Source organism: Osmerus eperlanus, chromosome 11, assembly GCF_963692335.1.
Source record: "Osmerus eperlanus chromosome 11, fOsmEpe2.1, whole genome shotgun sequence".
In the NCBI taxonomy this organism is placed as follows: Eukaryota; Metazoa; Chordata; class Actinopteri; order Osmeriformes; family Osmeridae; genus Osmerus; species Osmerus eperlanus.
The window spans coordinates 12,277,115-12,294,581 of record NC_085028.1 but is presented as its reverse complement, the minus strand read 5'-3'; the positions used below and the strand labels follow the sequence as shown (position 1 = coordinate 12,294,581).

Sequence of the window (17,467 nt, the reverse complement as noted above, 5' to 3'; positions counted from 1 at the left end):
TATCATAGCTCCGCACAGCAATCTCCACGTCGCACTTTCACACCTTGTGAATCACGCTTGTCCTTCTGTGGTGCGGTCCGGGGGTGCTGAGTTTATGTGCAGCCATGCTCTCTCGATGGGGGGATAGCGGGGAGGGGGGCTCTGTAACCTAGCCCATGCATAATGGATGAGTGTGCAGCTGTGAGGAGGGCCTGATAGGTGCTGAGGCCGCATCCTCTCTAATTAAAACAGCTCATGCTCTGGTTGGTGCAGCGTGAGCAGGGGGTGGAGGCTGAGTGGCCGCGATCCCTCTCTCCCTCCAGCTCCCTCCGTCTCCCTCTGTCCTTGGTAATGGACCACCTGCCATGAAAGCGGCTGCCACAGGAGTCCACAGAGTGCCTTCGGCCTCACGTTCGGAGCTGTTTCAGACAGGCTGGGCGGACCTCAGCATGGGGCCCTTCTTTATAAGGGTTGCCAATTAAGTTGAACTGATGCCAACGGAGAGACAATCTTTATTTATTAATCCTTGTAATAAGCAGTGGGAGTTGACTCATCGTCTGCCTCTACTGTTGGTCTAGCTAGAATCGTTTGTCCAGGTGATCTATAAGAGGCGGTACCATGGTCTAAAGGAATTGTCTTCAGAGAAATAGGCTTGCAGCACAGCTATTGGCTCTAAACTGTCGAAACGCTTTCCTGTTGGAGAAAAACAAGCAAACAAGTTTACTAAACTATATTTCCATAATATTCAAGTTTCGGAGCTAGATACTGGTACACCTACAGCATTTATCCCCATTTTTGTTTTGCTCTAGTCAAAATCATCATGCAGTTATTGCCTTATATGCTAAGTTGCTCTTCCATTGAATTTAATTAGCACCATAATTGTTAGCATCATTGAAGCACTGTGATCAAACCCATTATTCTTTACAATGCATTAGAAAATACTAAACCATATTGACAAAAGTTTGTGTGAAAAAATGTGTGTTACTAGCATTGAACTGCCCTGTTCAAAGTGAACGAAAATGCAATTTATCATCTAACATCGACCTCTTCTGGGTGTTTCCTCTCGTTTTCTCCAACTTCTTTTTTCATGTATCTGCTGTATGTCTGTCTCATTCCTCCTTCTTATTTTCATCTCTCCTGCATTTTCTCATCCAATATCACTCCCACTCATCGCTCCCTCTGCTCTATACCTATTTCTCATCTCCCTCTCTCCATCCCTCTCTCTGATGTAAGAGCTGTTAGGCAGCCACCCTTGTCGCTTTAGTTGACAAAATGGGTCAGAGCCGACATCTTCTCCGTCCCTGCTTCTCCCTAACAACACAAAGCATGTTCGAGTTCCACAGTAGAAAGATGCAGCCTTCTGCCTCGGCCTCTCGGGGAGGGGTTGGATCATGCGATGGCAGAAAAATGGCAGGCAGAGAGTGAACAAATAAGCATGAGCTGCGAGCCTGTGATATCCAGTACGTATTTGAGGAACAGATCCAGAGCGAGCCAGAGGAATGTCACCTTTTGGTCTCATGCTTGCTATTTGTCTGTTCAGGTAGGGTCTCATACATACACTAGTCAGACTCGACTTGCTAATACCATTTTGCTGGCTTAGAGGCTCCCTTTAACGACTGCTCGTACCTCTGTGTACCATTTGTGACTGGCTAATGACAAGGAATCACACTCTCTGAGGATGTGAGCTTATTGATTCCAGGAAGCAGCAAAGTCTCTGCCAAAAAAGATAGAGCTGTGACAACGTACAACAAAAATAGCAATTGAGACATTTGTACAGTACTCCTGTTTTTTGCTCAAAGAAGAAGCTGGAGAAATAGTCTCAACAAGTTCCTAGTGGTGTCTTAGAGACTCATGTGTCTTACAGTATGTTGGTTACTTGTTTTTCTTTCAACTAAAAATATTGTCAACCATTTGTGTAGAACATGTTCTGTTTGGAATTCTGTCACCGCCTCTCTTTCTGATTTTGTGAATATGTCCTTGTGTCTGTACAGAGGGTTGCCCTGGTTTGTGTAATGGCAACGGTAGGTGCACTCTGGGTAACAATGGCTGGTACTGCGTGTGCCAGCTGGGCTGGAGGGGGACTGGCTGTGACACCTCCATGGAGACGGCCTGCAACGACGGCAAGGACAATGATGGAGGTAAAAACACCCAGCTATCCACAACGAACATGCTCCCATTGTGACCCAGCATGCGGTTGATGTGTCACGGTTAATGCTTTGAATTAGCAACAGCAAGCAAACCATATATACCGTATATATACGGTATAATGCCTGTGTGAACCACTAAACAGAGAAGGGGATGTGTTTAGATAGTCAGTCAGAATTTTGATGCAGTTCTTCATTTCAAAGGAAGAATGAGATGGGAGCATCCTCGACTGGCAGGCTGTATTAGAGAACAGAGTGACAAGCCTGAGGCTTCAGTGTGTTCTGTCCCAAAGAGTGAACCTCTGCCTAGCCCCTTGAACCAGCCCTAGGCAGGGCCTGGCATACAACACAGTGGCCTCACAGGAGGCTCTGACAGTCTGCAGACCAGATTCTTGATGGCCCGGGTCTTTTTCATGCAGGGGATGTTTGTCGTTCTACCTTTGCACTGGGCACAGAACCCTCACAATGGCAAGAGACTCAACCAGGGAATTGACTGACTTGTGACTGCAGGGTTTATTTATATCGCCCATCTGGCCAGCCATACCCCTGAACGCAAAGAGCAGGCAGTCAGATGACCCATTTTATCATTTTAGCAAGTAAAGTGCATTGCAGCAGTAGCGGCAGCTCCCACCATATTGGATTAATTCATCTAAATACCAGGAGAGGCAGAGTTGTCAAGATGTTCCTCAAAAATCCACTATACATACAACAGACCATTAATCATTGACCATGAAAATAAATTATTCCTCACTTTCTGAGTAGTGTCTGAGGGAAGTCGCTATCACTCTTTATTTGCTGAAGAGAATGCGTTTGTGTGCCTTTTTTTACCATGGCAGACGGGCTGGTCGATTGTATGGATCCTGACTGTTGTCTGCAGTCTACGTGCCACACCACCTCCCTGTGTGTTGGTTCTCCGGACCCCTTGGACATCATCCAGGAGACGCAGACGTCCTCCACCCAGAGCAACTTGCAGTCTTTCTATGACCGTATCCGCTTCCTGGTTGGCCGTGATAGCACCCATGTGATCTCCGGGCCCAATCCATTTGATGGCAGGTGAGTTGAAAATGTTGAAGAGGATTCTGCTGCTCCCCCACCTCCCTTAATCACACTGATGGCCAGCAGGATAAGTGGAGGAAAACATTTAGAGTCATCTGTCATCCTTCTGGGGAAAATAAGCCCTGAGATGCAAACTGGTTGGGTAGAAGGTAACTCCAATTTGGAATAAGAATTTGTTTTTAGTTTTTGCCTGTTCATTTCTTATGCTCTAGCGAAAAAGGGGTTCAAATGTGCAGTGAAGGGTATAATGCATAGTTTGAGGAGTGATGGACAGGGACGGGATGTGGAAAGTGGTTGGAGAGCACAAGAGCATTCCCTAGAATGGGAGGCATCTCATATTCATGTATTTTGATTACTTCCACTGTAATCCATCTGAGGCCACCTCCCAGAGGCAGAGCTTGTGATGCACCAGCCAAGGAATCTGAGACGCTTTCATATCAGGAGGGTGGCTGTCATCAAGTCCCTTATGATTCAGTTGCTTCTTTCCCCCTTTGTCTCCTTCGCTTTTCATCTTTAATCGCTGGTGAGAACCTGTGTCACCTTATTTGCATCCGCTACACTTACATAGATCTCTCTCATCCTGGTTTCTTCCTCACACTTAAAACAAACATATACAGTATATAACAGCAGCATTGTGACACATATAAAAAAATCTTGTGTTCTTTTTTTCTTTTCCTTTCTCTCTTTAAACCCCCCCTCCCCCCCCAAAAAAAAAAAAAACAGGGCGCCTTTTACAGTGATGTGTTGTTTCATTTCTCATCTACCTTCCTTAAGGCAAAGACTGAATATGCCACAGAGGTCCTGCTTTCAGAGATCCCTATTTTTAGGCTGGCAGAGCTGAAGCTTTGTTGCTGAAACGGAAATTGATGTTTAGAAGTGCCTCTGCTCAAGCAAGATCATTTCCCATTCTATAATTTGAGAACCATCACGTCTCAATGCAGGTTGTTTGTCAAGCTGTGAAGGTAGAGGGCCTGTGCTTTGTGTGGATTTCTCATCACCTACAAATCAAATTCTATTGATGAATGTCTTTGTTTGTTAAAATGTGAATTTGATCAAATCCTTATCCAAGATAATACCTCTGTTAAAAATAAATCCTCTCCTTCAACAAATATGCCCTTTTCCTGCTTATCTGTCCATGGTTCTCCAAGATATTTCCAGTGACTCAATTGACAATTAGAAAATGTCAGGGAATTATATCCGAATTACAAGTGTCCTCTTGCCTCAAGATTGTACATGTTTTGTGTAAGAGTCAATTGACACTTGAAAAATACACTCTAACATTGTGGCATTCTCTCTGTGACATTTATCACACAGTCACTTAGTCTTTCCGTGGCTTTCAATCACAAACAGAGAGAAATAAAAAGAATGACAGACAAATATATAGGGAGAGAAAGTATGTAGAGGAATATATTTAAATAATCCTCTGTCTCCTTCCCAAGCAACGCAGCCATTAATATATACATCATTTACATATTAAGTAAAGATCGAAAAGCTAGGGTCGAGCTGCAAGATTTGAGATCTCAGCTCCCCTAAAAATATCAGTTGTGATCTATTATTCATGCCTGGTATTAATTCTCCTCCCACTGTCAGATATGAGCGGTTATGACAGGGGACTGTGAGCCTGTGATGAGCCTCGCGGGCATGCTCAATTGCGTCTGGCCGATATGCCAGGTTGGTCACCTGATCAGCTGTCTATTGATCTCATAACCACTTCCTCCTGCTTCTAGCCATGTTGGAGTGCTATTCTTGACGTCTCCTACCGCAGAAAAAGCTGCAGAGGTGCCACTGTATATAGCATCTGCCACTGCATAAAGCATACGGCTTTTCCCCATAACACACAATACATGAGCCTCCATGTCTGCCAGGGCTTGTTCAGCACTGGCTGCTGACTGGAATAGCAAACAGGGGCTTTGTCTATAAAACAATTTGGGCAGAGATTGATAGAACACTTACAATAGTGGGGGGGGCCATCATCTTGATTGATATTCATGTGCTTTTATCATTATGACTCTGATCCCATTATTAGCATTAGACCATGGGTGACTAAAAATATTCCCTGGTTAAGTTGGTTGTTTCCCCTCTCAGTGTACTCTCTCAGTGCTAGCGTGGCTTTGTAATTTGAGGGCTGAAGACATGGATGGCTCTTTTTTGCACGTTCTCAACTCTTGGTTGAGAACAGAAGGGCAGGCAGGGAACAAGGAAGCAATGCTGAGTGAGCGAGTAAGTGGACGTGTTTTGCCTGTTTATATTTATATTACACCCTGTTATCAAGTCATTTGCGTGGGTAATGATGATGCTATTGCATTGATGCAGACTGAACCATTATTAGCCTTGCTTAATGATAGGTTCTCATACATCAACATGGCATGGCAATTTGTTTGTTCAAATAAAAATGCTGCACTGTTTTTACTCAAATTGCAGATAGTGGATTTGAACTAGAGATGGGATAGTATCGCTCTGTTCAGTAATTATTCAGGAAGGCAGAGCATCTCTATGATGAGTACAATGTCCTCACGTCGTCATAGTGCCACAGCGTTGCAGCGTGCATATCATCGACGGGAGTTGTTGTGAAGTTCCCCTTTGACTTTGTGAATCTTCCTGCCCTGTTGAAATCTCACACGAAAGGTTTCTTCAGCACAGCAAAAACATCACGCTTCTTCTTCTGCTGCCTCCCTTTGTCGTACTGGATGTCAATATTTAAATCATTTGTCTCAGTGGAAAGGAATTAGCTCCCCATGTGACTCATCGAGGCGCAGAGCAGATAGTTCCACTTTCACAGCTCCATCCTGAAGAGAATGTGTACGCTTGCCCTTTCAAAAAAATGTTTTCTCAAATAAACTATGGCCATGAATGATTAATTGCATAGAGGACGGGCAGTGCTGTGTTAACGCTGCCGGTGTTACTATGTAAATGTAGCATCCAGATGGATATTGTTAGACCTAGCAGGATTCAGAGAAGTATAATTGTTTTAGCTTGTTTACAGAGCAGTGGTGTACAGCCAAGGACCAATGAAGGGGACAAGCAGCCCTCATTAGCATAACGCTGGCTTCCTGGGGACCATGATATTGTGGGGTGAACGATCTTGCCTCTAGTAAGGACAAGTTGAGGGCAGACACTTACACCCCAGTGTTAATTGTTTCCAGTATGTGGCAATGTTTAAGACCCAAAAACATTAAAAATAGCTAGGGTCTAATTAAACGGTGCCAGTGAAGCAGTTGTTTAGGGACTGATTTTGAAACTCCTACAGGACCACTGCGTGACCATGGATAGTGTATTGTTAATGATGGGGGCAGGACTTGACAAGAGAAACACCATGCAGCAAGGTTTAATGTCATCAGTTCAAGAAGATTAGTGGCTGATATTTGGATGCCTCCCATCTATTGATTTGTGGAGGCTGACGATCAGATCAAATTTATGCTAGATCCAGAGTGCATAATTTCTGACTGGAGATTTCTTGAGGTTTTGATAACCAGCCATGCATATTCTGCAATTTCCATACCTCTTAAATACGGATTCTAGAAAGTTGTAATGGAAGAGATAAATCTTCTTTTTAATTAGGACCAGAGCCTGTGAAACTTCCCTATCTTGTTTAGTTCTCATTATTCCTCATCTCAGGATGAAGAATCCCTTAGAGACTGCCTAGAAGCCGTTCGTTTCTTGGTGTATTTTTTGTTTTTATTTGTATTTTTTTATATGACTTTTCTAGCTTATCTTCTTCCCTCCATATCTGTTGAATAATTCATACATATTGTTAAATGCTAGAATGGGATTGCTGCGCTGTCTAAATGCTCTTCTATGCAATGGGTGTGAAAGGGATGTGACATTCTCTCGCTCATTTTGCATATTTGTCTCCCGCACAGTCATGCCTGTGTCATCCGTGGACAAGTGGTGACCTCAGACGGAACGCCCCTGGTCGGAGTTAACATCAGCTTCATCAACAACCCAGCCTACGGTTATACAATCACCAGACAAGATGGCAGGTGAGAACGGTCCCTCACTCAGTCATACGCACACACACACACACACACACACAAAACTGTATATTAATACAATACCTCTCTGTGTCTCTCACTTTCTGTGACATTTCTGTGGAGAATCTTGTAACTAAGTAGGTCAATCTGTTGTCACCTATGGCCCAATAAACTGTAGTGGGATTTTATCTCTGACCCCCATCTTCCCTCAGTACATGCATCATTCACTGACATCCAAACAGCCTGCATCCCTGCCGGTTTGATCTCCATCATTTCCTCTCTTTCCTCCATCCCTTCCATCTTTGTGTCAATCCACTCTCCATCTAACCCGCCCTCAGAAAATCTCTCTCATCCTCATCTCATCATCTGGCTCCACTCCCATTCCATCTGGGCCTCATCCCTTTACCCTCCTCCTGCCCAATCCCCTGTCTTCCAACGGGCGTATCTTTTCAGTGGTCCACTTCCATCTCTTTCTTGTCATAAGCCTCCTCTCATGTCCCTTCCACAGCTCTGACTGAGTCTTGCCTTGTCCCAATTTTTCATTTTCCCTTTCTCCTTGGAAGCTCTCCTCTCCTGCGCACTTATTTGCCTCTCTCATTCTACCTCAGCATATCTGTAAACACTGCTCCATCTCCCAGGTTCCCCTGTAAACATGCCCAGTCTCCCGCAACTCCCCTGCAATCACTGTAAACAGGCTCACTGCAGCGTGAAATCAGAAATGCACCTGTTCAGCCACTTAGAAATGGGAAAGCTGTCTCAACTCATTTCTAAGATGTGTTCTTTATTGTCCAGGGGGCTTAGGTTTTTTGAAATTACATTCTTGCTATACTGAAACATTTTTCTGGGGGAGGTGGAGACAGTTTCTTGAAATTTCTGCGTGGGTAACTGGTGAGACTGCTGGGGCGACACAGAGCAGGCACTACGGACCTGGTCCACTTTCAAACGTTCCCTTCATTAAGGAGGAAATATACTGCACCGCTTGGCCAGCGCCGATTCACCTCCACTCACCTTGCTGCATCTCTTTGTCTTTGAGAAGTCAGGCACAGCATTGGACACCGAGTTACATGATTAATATACAAAGGCTAATGCAGACACACTGATTGGTTATCATTTGTATGAGGAGCTGTGCGTACATTGGCAGGGTTAACCCTCTAAGCTTGATGCATTCCCTAGGGCTTAGTCAGTGAGGCTGGTGTGGGTAGCTTAATAAGGTTCGTCACATGGCTTAAGGCTGTTGTCATGATTGATAACGGCCAGCGAATCCCCTCATCGATTGGCTACGCAGCCTGTGGGTATCTGTCCAGAACTGTTTGTATGTGCGTGGAGTGGGCCCCCGAGGCAGGCTGACTTGGGTGCAGCATGGCCACTGAGGCAGCGCAAGGGCATCACTATCACCCTCAACATCAGCAGCAGGGGCAGCAGAACCGCTTTGCACCACCGATCAGACCAGACGCTCTTCCCCTCCCACCACAGACGGCAAAATGTACTGCTCTTATTTACTGCCTCAGCCGGTCAAGGTTTCTAGAAAATCCAGACGTATTTTTATACCAGCCTGTTCCACTAGGGAATGTCGTTAAATTAGTGAACACAGAGTCGGGAAGTGCTGATTTACTGTATGTGTAATGTGAAGGATTCTGGACCCCCGTTTGGAGGTGAGGCCCTGTCCCGTGAGCCCCGCAGATGACCAGGTGCTAATTGGCTGTTAGAGACATGCTGTGGTGCAGCTGTGGGTGCAGGTGCAGCCGTGATGCCGTCACCGCACTAGAGACGGAGATGAGTGAGTCACCTGAGGATGGAGCCTTTACGAAGAGGCATTCAGGCCAGGTGGAAGGAAGGAGGGAAGGAGGGGGGGAGGGAGGGGGGGGGAGGGAGGGAGGGTGGGTGGAGCAAGGGAGGGAGGGAGAGAGAGAGAGAGAGAGAGAGAGAGAGAGAGAGAGAGAGAGAGAGAGAGAGAGAGAGAGAGAGAGAGAGAGAGAGAGAGAGAGAGAGAGAAAAGCAGGTTGGTTGAGAGAGATGGGTTAACGGAGAAGGAGCAAAGCCGGGCCCGGGCCTTTATGCAATAGCTGATGTGATTGCATTGCAGGGCTTTTAGACTGATGTGGTAGTGGTCAGTCCTGGTTGCCGGGATCGATAGGGAAGTGTCTGCCTCCATTTTGCTGCAAAAACCTCCAGCCGGCCTGCTCTGTTACACGCCTTCTATTCAGATGTGAACACGCTGCATTACACAAGCAGAGGGTGAACAGTCGCATCATCAGTCTCTCACGTTCCCTGTTTTTAAAATGAAACCCATTCAACATATCACATTAATTCAGTGACTTGCCTCTGGTTCTTTGGTTCACTGGGTTGACTGCTTCATCCTTCCTCTGCACAGTCGCTCTGGATGCTGTGCGCAGGAAAGATAAAGTGACAAATACTGGAACTGCTCTTTCTTTTTACCATTGTCTTTCATTTACAGCAACATGAATTCATTACTCATTGATTGTACACTGGCACTCAATTAGAAAAATATTAATTAGTGAGTGAAATGTGACATGGTTTAATCCCTGATACATGACAAATTACAACTGTAGCCAAGTAGTTAATATAGGGATTGCTAATTATTCTTTGCTGAAGAATATATATTAACAAGCATATAGTGTCAGGTTCAAGATTGTTAATTTTCTCGTTGTAAATGAGAATCCTGTCTTTTCTAGTTTTGACCTGGTCACCAACGGAGGTATAGCCATCGCCCTGCGCTTTGAGCGCGCTCCGTTCATCACACAGGAGCACACGCTCTGGTTGCCATGGGGACGCTTCTTCGTCATGGACACCATCGTCATGCGGCACGAGGAGAACGACATCCCTAGCTGTGATCTCAGCAGCTTCACCCGGCCCAGCCCAGTGGTGTCCCCCGCTCCGCTCACCGCCTTCGCTGGCTCCTGCTCCGAGAGGGGAACCGTCATCCCCGAAATTCAGGTGACAGCCCCGTTCCATCTCTCTCCTTCCTACGCTGTACGGACCCTGTTGTTTCGGGATGTACAGCCTATTGCCCTCGCCTCACCCTCGAGAGAGCTACAGCTCCCCCCCACACACACACACACTCTAAACACCATACATCAAGCACTGGAGGAATAGTAACTCCTCCTCGTGGCAGCACTGTGATTTTATCTCTCCACTGTAATTGGTCTGAGAAACACAGGCGATTTACAATGCGCATTGTTCTGTCCCACTGCAAAATGATGATGATTGCATTGCACTAGGAGAAAAAAAAGCTCCGACATTTTTAATTTCTCTCAGGTTGAGAACAGAAGTGGGATTTTAAAAAAAAGGTACTTGTTTTGCCCATTTGATAGTAGGTCCCTCCTTTTTTCCGCCTGTGTCTATGTGCTCGTGCCTCCCTCTCCACTGGGAGGGCGTGCACTGGTGTCTGTCTAGTAGCTGGGTTTTCGTGCCCTTCTCGAATCGCTTTGTATTCCAGTTTGCTTGGTACAATTTATGGCATATTACGAGTTTATCTAGAGTGCAGTCTAGTCTACATATAGCACCCGGTATCTCCTATCAGCAAGCGTATATTCTCTTACAGGGACCTGCTGGTGGGTCTTTACAATCAATGAAACGTTGCTGCACTCTCCAAAGATTTATAACAACGCAAATGCTAATGGCAGATCCACCCTGAGCAGAGATTCTGGGACCTCATCCTGATCCCTAGACACAGGAGGTAGGAAGCGGCTTAAGAAAATCAAAGCAGCGGCCATCGTCCTGGCCTGTGGCCGTGGCCCCTGACCCAGAGCCCTGTCCCTGGCCGCTGAGTAGCCACTGTGTCATCCCGTCCTAGCCCTAGTGAGTTATACTGCAGGCCACTGACTGCTAGTCGGAACAGTATGGAGCTCAAGGGCATTTCTACCATATATAGCAGCCATTTTCATACGAATTGAATGGGCTTGCTGCTGTAATGAAGGATGCACTATGATTTAATCAATTGTTAAAAAAAGGGTTCTGTAGTGAGTAAAAAAAATCATTGGATTCTTATAGCACTCAGGCCTAATTGTCCTTTCATTGATGTTTCAGATTCCCCTTTAGATATTCTGTTTGGCTTGAGGCAAGTCTTTGAACCATATTGGGGCCAAGGATGATATCTAGTAGTAGATTAGAGAAACGTAGCAGGTAAAATGTTGTGTGCAGTAATGGAATAATGAAGCCATGGTGTCTGTCCCCCAGGCTCTGCAGGTGGAGGTTCCTATCCCTGGGACGGACATGAAGGTGAGCTACCTGAGCAGCCGCACCCCGGGGTACAAGTCCATCCTGAGGGTGATCCTCACCCACCCCACCACCCCGTTCAACCTGATGAAGGTGCACCTCATGGTTGCTGTGGAAGGACGGCTATTCAGAAAATGGTTCCCCGCTGCCCCAAACCTGGCTTATGACTTTGTCTGGGACAAGGCAGATGTCTACAGCCAGAAGGTCTACGGCCTATCTGAGGCCTTTGGTAAGCAGATGACAACTGATTTCAAGTTAGTAAGATTGGGTTCCCTTTATTGCTCCTTAATCCAGTTTTATTTTTTTTCATATCCAGTGTCTGTGGGTTTCGAGTACGAGTCTTGTCCAGAATTTATTCTGTGGGAGAAGAGGACTGCTATTTTACAAGGCTATGAGACCACGGCTTCCAAACTGGGAGGATGGGCTCTGGATAAGCATCATGCCCTCAATATCCAGAGTGGTGAGTCTTTAGGCTGGTTTGGGTAGAGAATTCAGGTACTTCAAGTCCATTTTAGGAGTCCAGTGCCTCTGTGGTGAATCCTTTGTGATAGATATTTGAGTTTCAGTTGAGCTCTATCTACTGGGAGGTTTTTTGACATTCCTTCAGTGTCAGGAGGAGATGCACTCTGATTTCAAACTTAGATTTTGTTATTATGGGTCAATTTTCTTTTTGACGGTGAATCACTTCTGAATGGTGGAGGTGTGAGTTTTATGGCAGAGTCTGGTCATCTTCTGACAGGAGGAAGACCTGGGTCGGATCCCGACACTGTCAAGACGTATTCATCACAGGAAATGAGGTGTACTTATGTGGAAAGTGTGCAGGAAGGTGGCATTCAGATCTGTCACTCTGACCACTAAAAGTCTAGATGTGCTGTCCTACAGTATAAAGGGAGAGTGATATTCCTGAAACAGCCCCACTGTCTCTTTCTCTTCCCCTCTTTCCCTCTCTCTACCCCCTTCTCTCGTTCGGTCTTTCTGTCTCTATCTATTTTCTACCTCTCTCTACCTCTCTCTCTCACTCCCCCTCTCTCTCTCTACCTCTCTCCCCACCTACCTCCTGGCATAACTTGCTGGCACCCATTGCTCTCTGTCTGCCCCCCTCCTTACTCCCCAGGCTGCAGTCTTCAAAATTAAATCAGGTCCTGGAATAGAGATGCCCAGCTAATCTCCCATGATAGACCAAATGTTGCGTTGAGTTGCATATCTTACAGTGCTCAGGCCAATCAGTGCAGTCAGGAGTAGGAATCCCACGCAAAGCTGACGCTGAATGTTACATATGGTTGCGTGCAGATGCGTCTGACTGGTCTAAATGTGACCCTGTCACCTCTTTGTCATGTCACTCCACAGGTATCCTTCACATGGGCAACGGTGAGAACATCTTTATCTCTCAGCAACCTCCTGTGATTGGTAGCGTGATGGGCAACGGGCGACGCAGGAGCATCTCCTGTCCCAGCTGCAATGGCCTGGCCGACGGCAACAAGCTGCTGGCGCCCGTGGCGCTGACCTGTGGTTCAGACGGCAGCCTGTACGTGGGTGATTTCAACTACGTGAGAAGGATATTCACCACTGGGAACGTCACCAGCGTGCTGGAGCTTAGGTAACCAGGCAGCGGACCTGCCAGCCCAGACGCCCACTCTCACTCGCTCTCACTTACTCACACTGGGCCTCATGTGGACCGGCTCACAGGTCATAAAGCAAGGGGGCCCATTGAGATAGACATGATAGGCCCCATAGATCCACGATTGATGTTCCCGCCATCTCACCCACCTGCATCAGCTGGCTGCTGGCCTTGATAGGGCTGGGGCTTGTGGGTGTCTTAACTGCTGCTCAACTAACTTGGGGGAACTCTGGGGAAGATGGATTTCTTTGTTAATATGCTTTGGGCAAAGTAGTAAGACATTACAGAAGTTAAAGAGTTTGATATCTTCTCATAATTCTTTGCTACTTACTAATCTCCACTAACAACCATCATTCTTTCCTGTTTCTCGCTTTTCTCTTTTTTTTCCTTTTGCTGCTGCTTATGGATTACTCTAACAGAAATAAAGATTTCAGGCATAGGTAAGCCCCGCAAATTACAGTTTGTTAGAATGTTTGTGGTCATACATTATTTCATTATTTCATGTCTTATTGAAAGACCACAAGTATCTTGAGTATATTTGTTGGGGTTACGTTCTTTTTCAATATCTATTGATTGCTTCTTTAAATATAATTATGTGCTGAAGCAATGTAATTCCCTTAGATCCGAAATGATCCTGTGGTATTTGTAATGGAACGGTTTAGGCAGGAGAGTTGTGTAAATGTCATGTTAGAGGAGTAACAGCCATGGTTGACTTAGTATATGTGGCAGGATACTTTCACAGGGAGATGACATTCCAGAAACAATGTAGTTCTCATCACAGTAAATGGTGTATCTGAGTTTTGCCTTTGTGAAAAGGATTATACCACACATACAAATACAAAGCATTCCTGACAGCTTATAGTTTGGAATGATGACTATGCGTTAAAAAAGAAATGATGTTCTTTTAGAGTTTGTCGTTCTTTGTAGTTCAGGCTGAGGGGTGTAGCTCACGGGCAAGACAATCCAAGAAATCATCCCCTCACCCCCTCACCATGACTAGGGATTTTTTGTTGTTCTACAGTTCCTGTAACTAGCTGGTCTCTGGCAAAGAACTATTGATTTGTTTTCTATCGGAGAGTCATGACTTCAACTGGGGATAATGCAATCACACTGAGGATGAAAATACAAGTGATGGCTCTCCAAGGCTGACATCACAAAACAGATATACCACCCTCCCTCCCACACACACACACACAAACAAACACATATGCTACCCTCTAGAGCTGAAGCACTGAGACAGCAAATCTCAGTCCCTGTGCTCTTAGCACTCCAGACATTAGCATATTAAAGAGGGGATTTATTCTGAGAGAACACAGTATGTGTGTGTGTCTCCAGAAGATGTCTGGCTGCTCCTGGTATGCATGGGAGCTGGTGATAGCACTTGGGGTGAGATGATCCTGCTGCAGTGTGCAGTGACCCCCCACTAAAGATGTCCCTATCCGCTCAAGCCCTGCCCCCTCCATCGCTGCGACAGCATGCAGCGAAATCCAATTATCTTTCACAAACTAGATGTTGTCAGTGAATATAGATGGGGTCTGCGGCCATGCCTGAAGGTCAGGGAATAACGCCTTGTAGTTTCAAACACTGTGGGGGTTTGCTACTGTTCTGCATGCAACACAGAGCTGATAAGGTATCGCCTGATTACATGTGCCAGATAGAAAGCCCAAAAAGACAGAGATCCAGGAATTGAGGGCGTACAGACTGACCTATACAATATGGAAGTAATTTTTCTCGGCCAACTGGTTGAGCTTGAAATGCAGACTAGAATATCAGTCAACTTGGTCAGTGGGCTGACTGTGACATCTTGGCCTGAGGTCCACAGCAGTGTCCTGTCCTCAGCCATCTACAGAAGGTCAATTGTCATTTTAAATTATGTATCGGAGCTGACAGTACCACAGACTTACTGCTAATGCTTTTCAGATTCTAAGCTCTATGAGGTTTGGCACTCGCATGCCGCCGGACTCAAAGAAAGCTCAAGGTTATAGTTTAGATTTTGTCTTAATCCTTTTTGAATGATGGCACACTGACAGGTTGTTCTGTAATAATCATTGAGTTTGGCAGAACTGTGCTGTATCAAGCCTCCATGACTCCACCCATATTTAAGGTGCCACTAACCACTACATCACTTTATGCAGGCACTCAGGAGTAGTTATTTTCATGTTCTTGAAGTTCCTACTATCTCACTGATGTTTTCGTGTTTAAGCCACTAGAAAACAGTTGAGGGAGAGTGATAGTGATAGGAATGGTGTCCATTTCCTACTTTACCCTAGCCATGTACTGCAGTTGTCTTAATGTACTGTAGGCTTAACTGTCTTGAGATGCTACTTTTCTCAAGGAGGCATTTTGAGTATATGCAAGCCAGAGAACAAATCAATTCAAATCTTAATTTTCGACTTAATTCAATACCAAATGTCAGGTCATAATCTGACATTTATAAGACATCTTTCAAACTATTGCAATCAAACTTTCTATGTATGAAGTTTATTGTAAAATTATTTCAGCCTTATTAAGGCACTGTGAATTTGAATGGTGCCTGCTTCAAGTGTCTGCTTAGTGTGAGTCACTTCCTGATTGTGGTGGTCTCTGCAGGTAGCTATTTCCCTGAATAGTATATGGTTTGATGTCCCCTGTGTAGATATGAGCGATGACTCTGTCCAGGAATCTGTTATTTAACAGGCAATATTTCTGGGCTGCTCTTTTGCTTGATGGATTCATAATGTATTTTAATTGCTGCTCTGTTATGTTATGTATATACAGTACCTCTATATGTAAGTCCCAAGGGTGTCTAAAACCTGTCTGTACTTTCACGTTCCAGCATTAACATTATCCCAGGGAATATTAGAAGCCCTGCAATACTGCTTCAGAATAATGTGGTCACAACAGTTTGGCCAGATATCCTGAATACGCAATTCACCACTGCAAAAAGCAATTACACCTGCTTGCATGTGGCATTCGATTTTTTTCAGGCCTCAGGTGTGTTTTGAGTAAACGCAAATTTTGCCTCAGTGTAGGTGGAGGACTTTCCTAAGCACAACGGTGTTATTATTTATACATATGGTACATAACATATATTTTCTGTAAATGAAATGGCACTATTTACTTTGATTTCACGCGTGAATGAAAGTTACTCATGTTTTGCAGGGTAATCGGCATGTTTTACCCTTTCATGCTCTTCCCATTAATGTCCTAAAAATCCCCAAACTGAGTTTTTGTTTTTTCATTGCCCTCCATGAACACATTTACATAGTCCTCGAATGGAAAATTTTACGGTCCAGGACAACCATACTTTTAGTCTGGCTAGTCTAATGTTGTCAAAAGCATTTGTGTCATTAATTCCCACATTTACAGTATAATTTGCATATGCCTTTGCCTGGTCCTTGTCCTTTTAGCAGTTACTATGCACATGACATACCATAAACCTACCTCAAATAGCACACTGCCATCTGCAAGCACTGTCTAATGTAAACTGTTGTTCTTTCCTGTCTGTCTGTTTCTTTGTCACCTTGTGTGATATGTCTTCATAACCTGTCTTAGAAAACTTAGCAGCATTCCCTCTTCATTAGGAGTTTATCAGGTTTTATTAATTCCATAAAGTAACAGAATTAATGCAGGTCCTTTATAAAGTATCTGAGAGTGAAGTGGTTTATTTCCAGCATAGACAAAGTTACAATGCTATACTAATCTTAATTTATATGAAAGAATTAGGGTTGGATTAATTATTCATCTTCAAATCAAAATTTGCATGGACTCCACAATTCCTTCTTGGCTTATGCAGTGCGTGTTTTGGGGACAAGCAAATGATCAGTTTCACTTACATGTCGAACTCAGCGTGTCAAGGAACACGAAATGTTCATTTAGGAGGTTGTTTTGGAATACTGATATGGAATGGCACTAAATGTAGAAATGTGTGTGCCATCTGTCTTTTAAGGTCTGATTGTTTCATATGTGATGCACAAGAGTAAGAGTGATCAGATATATTTTGAAAGTATTACTTTACATTTTTAAACAGGGAGCACAAATAGAGCAAGTGTCAAAAGCTCTTTGTGGAGATTAAAGAGCTATCAAGCTTGTTTTGGTGAAATTGCCTCTGAGAAACATACTTATTTTGGCCTTTACACAGTGTTAGACACAGTAGCCAGACTTATTGGAAACCCTCTACTACTGTTATTTGAAAGTTCAGCAAATTGTCCATTTATTGGAATTTTGTATCCAAATAAGTTTTGCCAGCGATTTGTAAATGCTTCATTAAGATAGAGAATCCTTCATCTATTCAAAAATTGTTAATCAATCCAAATGCAACAGTGTCATGTTTATTTATTTTCATTTTACTTTCCTCTTCATTTATTGTAATTCTGTTGAACGTGTATCTCCACTCTGCTTTCGAGTCCATTTTTATTGTGTTAGGAGGGAATTATACCAAAACCGATGCAGTGAATTTAAAATCCTAACAGTTTGATTGATTT

At 44.5% G+C, this 17,467-nt stretch overlaps 2 protein-coding genes across 2 annotated transcripts in view; one reads left to right on the top strand and one right to left on the bottom strand.

Annotated features, from left to right (window-relative positions):
• lpar6a (lysophosphatidic acid receptor 6a) overlaps positions 1–17,467 on the bottom strand; it is a 281,763-nt gene that overhangs the window by 186,876 nt on the left and 77,420 nt on the right. The window lies entirely within an intron of this gene.
• The window catches only part of tenm4 (teneurin transmembrane protein 4), a 108,095-nt gene that overhangs the window by 63,709 nt on the left and 26,919 nt on the right, over positions 1–17,467 (top strand). The window contains exons 17-24 of the mRNA XM_062472826.1: positions 1,971–2,117; positions 2,960–3,176; positions 7,040–7,159; positions 9,844–10,105; positions 11,348–11,615; positions 11,703–11,846; positions 12,734–12,983; positions 13,424–13,444. Coding sequence (XP_062328810.1) covers positions 1,971–2,117; positions 2,960–3,176; positions 7,040–7,159; positions 9,844–10,105; positions 11,348–11,615; positions 11,703–11,846; positions 12,734–12,983; positions 13,424–13,444 — 1,429 coding nt within the window. The remainder of the gene's footprint in view (positions 1–1,970; positions 2,118–2,959; positions 3,177–7,039; positions 7,160–9,843; positions 10,106–11,347; positions 11,616–11,702; positions 11,847–12,733; positions 12,984–13,423; positions 13,445–17,467) is intronic.